Genomic DNA, 5,396 nt, shown 5'->3' on the forward strand with positions numbered 1-5,396 from the left:
ACCCTGTCTCAAAAAAAAAAAAAAAAAAAAAAAAAATGTTTCTTCCCCTACTGCTATGTTAGTGAGGTAAATTTTTTTTTCCCTCTGAAGATCTTGGTGCTTTATTGAACCCCTAGAGTTGAAAGGGTTTTCATGGTAACTTTTCTTATGACTACTTCCCCAGAATTTGTGGGGCTCCCATTACATGCAAGTGATAGTATGCTAGGGCCAACTGCATGCTTGTCCGCAGTGCCATGTTTCAGGACACACAGAAACCAGCAGATGCTGCAGGCAGAGGGTGCACTGGATAAGCTGCCCATAGGCAGCACTGGGTAAGTTTCAGTTGAGGGAGTAAATGAGAAGGACCTGCCACTGGCTGTGAGAAGCTCCTAGATATGTCACGCAGGCATCTATCCTCAGAGATTCCACTGTGCAGTGAAGGGCCAGCACTCACATTCTACAAGGCAGGTGCAGACGAAGTCAGGGAACAGTGAAGCAGTCACAGTGTGCACTGGGAGAGTAAATGAGCAAACAGTAGGGACAATGAACATTTGATTTGTAAGCAGGGGAACTGCTGCATGTGTATGGAGGAGAGGGGTGTTCCACACCCACCTGTGATGCAAGCAGCCAATACCAGCTCCTACTGAAGTAGGCAGACGAAGGCTCTGCCCTCAGGAGCATGGGTCTGAGTGGTAGAGACAAAATGAGCCAGAGAGCAAGTGAAATACCTAGGAGGCCTTGGGAGTATGAGGCTGGGAGAAGAGCGAGGAGCAGGTGCAGGTGTTCTTGCAGCAAAGTGTGGCCTTTCAGCAGTGATCCGTGAGTCAGCAGCAGAAGACAATACTGTGGTGGTGACTGGCTCCAGGAGCCATGGCAACCTGTGGACTTTTACTTAGAGAAGCAGGAAGCTCCTGGCAGGCTTTGGTGACAGGCTTATTGCCCTCAGCAGGTCTTTGGGCTGCTGTGTTTAGACCAGAGCAGATGGAAACTTACTTGTGAGCCTGTCTTCTACAAAGTGGGTTCCCTTTCAGCATGGAGTAGGATTGCACTTAAAGCTTTTCTGTATCAAGCTATTTTGTCAAATAAAATCTAGTAAATGATGAAGCTTTGTGTTCAAACCCTCCTGGATTTGTTTAATGCCGATTTGGCCTACATAACTCTTTGGAACTTTATGAAATTAACTGGTAGCTCTATCTTTCATCTTTTTAAGGGTAGCACTTAAAACTAGGTACAAAGTGTTTTCTGCTTGTTTCATTTTTCTCTTCACTGGCTAAGGAATTCTTTTTTCTAAATCATAGGCACTTCCTCTGAATAGGATGTAGACATCTTTCACGATACCCATGTGTGGGCTTTCCCACCCCAGTGCTGGGACCGTGCTGGTGCTCAGGAGCAGGATGGATCTCACATTTGCATGTTGCCTTGCGTCACCAATGAGTGTGCTGCAAGGCCAGAGCTGTCACTTGCTGTATTGCTCTGACACACAGGCACTGAGACATGCAGTAGGAATCATCCTGCCTGTGAGGAGAGGAGGCTTGCAGATGCCAGGCACCTGCGCTGGGCAGGGGAACACTGGTCTTGGGAGGATCTTGGAGTGTCTTCTGTGGAATGGGTGGAAGGTCAGACACCTCTCCCTGCAGCACCCCATCTCTGGATCTGATCTGGTTTGGAAATGAAGCATCTGCATTAGAGCAGTGGACTAACTCCATGGCCAGGTGTGGCATCTGACTGGACAGGGAGGTGTCCTCCTCTGCCCCTGCCCTCAGGCTTGGGGTGAACTCTCCATGACTGCCGACTATAGAAGTAGTAGATCCTTCGTAAACTAGATCATCAAGTCTTCCCATGTAGTAAAGCCTGCATTTGAGGAGAACCTAACTCATGGCTACAGTTCTTCTCCAGGAAGCCATGTAAGGATTGGAGGGTACTGTCAGAAATGCTCTGGCTCTTGCTGTCCTGGTGCAGCACTGGACATGAGAGCTGAATGCTGTGTAACCAGACACATGTCACTTAGAGTCTAACCATCTTCCAACTGTTGGCCTTTGACATGACATTGTATTTCCTTCTGATTTCAATCTGAATATAGCTTCATTCAGATCCGTTTTAAACCTGTACTCTTCTACTTTGATTATATAACATTCAGGCCCAATAGAACTTGAGAGCCCAGATAAACTACAAACATTCTGAATTGCTGTACCACTTGGTCATATTTGCAATGTGATGGCTAATTAACAAGTTGTGTTGTATGACTATCAACATCATTTTTATACCAAGGTTGCATTCTGTTGCATTGTGTGAAAACACAAGTGTATGTCCTTACTCACCAGATCTGGCACCATGTGACTTCTAGGTCTTCCCCAAAGGCAAAATGACCATGAAAGATTAATATTTTGAGTCAGTTCAGGACATCAGGGCAGCCAGGACAGTGCAACGCAAGATACTCACAAAAGAGTGCATCCTGAACTACTTCAGAAAGTGGCAAGAACAAAGCCGTAAGTGTGTTTGAAATCAGAGGGAGTATTTTGAGGGGATTAATGACAACATGTCTTTTAGGGTAATAAGTATTTTTAAACATTCACTGTATCTTTGATCATATCTCATATTTCAGGGTTTACTTTGAGCCCACAGACTAATATCTATAAAATAATACTTTCTTTTTTTTGTCTTTGTTTTTTGTTTTTTGCTTTCCAGACCACATCAGAGTAATCTCTGCTTTCTTTAATTACTGGATTACACATGTCCTTCCTGAGAAAAACAGTGAATAAAACCAGTATATCTCTTTAAGAAGAATTAATATTTACAAGAAAATGTAAATGACAATGTTGGCTGAGAGTTCTTTCTTATAGACAAAGAAGATTAAATTCCACTATTTTCTTTGTAACTCAAATCCTGGAGACTTTGAAGACATTTCTGCCATACAGTTTATTCCTGTGTTTGTACATAATGGGTAAGATTATGAGACTTCAAACATCTAAGACTTTAAATGAGAAATGGGATAAAATTAAAAATTTCACCTATTTGCAATTACATGTCTTGAATTACTACATAAAACTGGATTGTTTTTCTAATTCCTCTAAAACATTGAAAAGGGACATTGTATTAAACTATATAGTTGTTTTAGTCACTTCTTTCAAAATACACAGCACCCGAAACTTAAAGAAGGAGATGTTTATTTTAGCTCATGTGTCGGTCCATAGTTAGCTGTCTCTAACAAAGAAACAGCATGGCAGAGGGCTTGGCAGAGGAGTAGGTCAGGAAACAAAGAGCGAAAGGAGGAACAGGAAGGGAGATAAACTCTTCAAGTCGCACCCGCAGTTACCCACTCTTCTCAGCAGACCCCCGCTCCTTACAGAAAGTCAGCCAGAAGCTTCCCACATCCAGTCACTTTCCAAAAGTCCCACTTACGAGCACATAGGACTTTGGGGGAATGTCTGCATATAAACGATAACAACAGTTTAAAGTTGCTATTTCTTTTTAATGAAGTTTTAAATCAGCTTGTATCTGAAAATCTTTGCTCTAAGGTTGCCTTATGGGTATTAGAAATCTCAAGTCAAAGTAGTTTTATTATAACTGATTTTATTCTTTTTTCTGTCTTCTCTAAGTTGAAAATAATGTCAAAAGCCTGTTTTTCCCATTTTAGCTTTCCTGTTTTAGCTTTGCCAGGTTTTTGGTATTCCTGACTTTTAACAGTTAATTAGAATAACATTTTAGGAGGACATTGACTCTATTCATGAAAATAATAACTTTATGGTAATAAAATAAATATAACATTCACCCCCATTTTTAAGTATACTGTTGGATATTTGGTGGCATCTAGTCCCTTTGCTAGGCCAACAGCCACCCCCACTCTCATTCCTTTCTATGGCTGAAGAACATTCCTCAGCATGTATGTGAAGTACATTTTACGTGTCCATCCATCTGTTGATGGATACTTGGGTTGTCTCCCCCTTTTGCCTAACATGAATGGTTCTGCTAGGAAATGTATGTACAAGACTCTTTGTGGATGTTTGTGTTCATTCTTCTCAGGAGTAGAACTGCTCATTAGATGGTAACTCTGTTTTTTGATGTTCTGAGAAACTGCCAGACTGTTTTCCCATGATGGCACCATTTTACATTCTTTTTTTCCTCCTCTTTTTTTTTTATTTTAAAGGAAATAGTACAAAAAAAAAAGAACAATAGCAAAATACAAACAACACAAAGCAAAGACATTAAAAATGATACAGGGTTTCAAACTAAATGATAGAGATTAACAGTTGTTGTTATATTACATATTGTTATCTTCAACGGAGTTGCTCAGATTACCAAATGTAAGAATAGAAGATTGATCATTCAAGGGAATAAGAAAATAATAATACTTTAAAAGAACATTAGAGACAATGCATAGTGTCACTAGGCAGGATTGTAGGAATTCATTAGCAGTGTCTGAGGGTGCCAGGTTGCCCATACCCTGCCCAGTACTTGTGATTTTCCATTTTCTTGGTAATAGCCATCCTGTTAAGTATGAGGTAGTATTTCTTGGTAGTTTTGATTTTTGTTTCCCTAATGACTAATGATGTTGAGTGTCTTTTTATGCGCTGTTGGCCATCTGTGTATCTTTGGAGAAATATCTGTTCCAGTCATTGCCTATTTGTAAATCTGGTTGTTTAGCTTTTAGTTACATTGTATATGGTCTTTATATATTCTAGTTTTTAACCTTTATCGGATGTATGGTTTGGAAATAGTTCTTCCATTTCTGATGCTTGCCTTTTTTATTTTTTTGGTAGTGCCTTTTGATGGGCTAAATTTTTTGATTTCCATGAAGTTCAACTTCTCTATTTTCTCCCCTTTTTTGCCTGTGCTTCTGTTATCTAAGAAATCACCACAAACCCAATGTTGTAAATATTTTACTTTGTGTTTTCTTCTAAGCGTTTTAGAGTTTTAACTCTTATGTTTAACTCTTAGTTTGACACATTTTTAGTTCATTTTTGTATATGGTGTTAAGTAAAGAACCACCTTTTCTTTTGTGTGTGGACATCCAGCCTCCCAGCACTATGGTTGAAGAGTCCCCAGTAAATATCCTTTGTCAGAAGTCAATTGACAGTATATGTGAGGAATTATTTCTGGGCTCTGGGCTCCAAATGTCTGTACATTTGTCTACCAGGACCACAGAATTCTGATTACTGTAGGTACATGGTAAGTTCTGAAATCAGGACATGTACATCCTCCAACTTGTTCTTTTTCAAGATTGTTCTGCTATTCAAGATCCCTTGAGACTCCATATGAATTTAGGCTTGGCTTTTTCTGTTGATGCAAAGAATACATTTCTTTGGATTCTGATATGGAAGGCATCCACTTCCTCTCAGAAGTAAATCCAGAATGACATCCTCCACCTCTCCACCACCTCTGAATTGTGTCAGGGACGATGTCTTCAGACCCTTGCGCTT

General features: G+C 40.3%; 1 protein-coding gene across 1 annotated transcript in view; it reads left to right on the top strand.

Moving 5' to 3' along the window:
• Erich1 (glutamate-rich 1) overlaps positions 1-3,024 on the top strand; it is a gene marked incomplete in the record, with an annotated part of 72,570 nt that extends 69,546 nt beyond the window's left edge. Inside the window, 1 exon segment of the mRNA XM_013515049.1 lies at positions 2,665-3,024. Within this exon segment, the coding sequence (XP_013370503.1) occupies positions 2,665-2,738 (74 nt within the window).
• Positions 3,025-5,396: the final 2,372 nt, after the last annotated feature.

The sequence above is a fragment of the Chinchilla lanigera genome, unplaced genomic scaffold (assembly GCF_000276665.1).
Source record: "Chinchilla lanigera isolate Chin_1 unplaced genomic scaffold, ChiLan1.0 scaffold00002, whole genome shotgun sequence".
Taxonomy (NCBI): domain Eukaryota; kingdom Metazoa; phylum Chordata; class Mammalia; order Rodentia; family Chinchillidae; genus Chinchilla; species Chinchilla lanigera.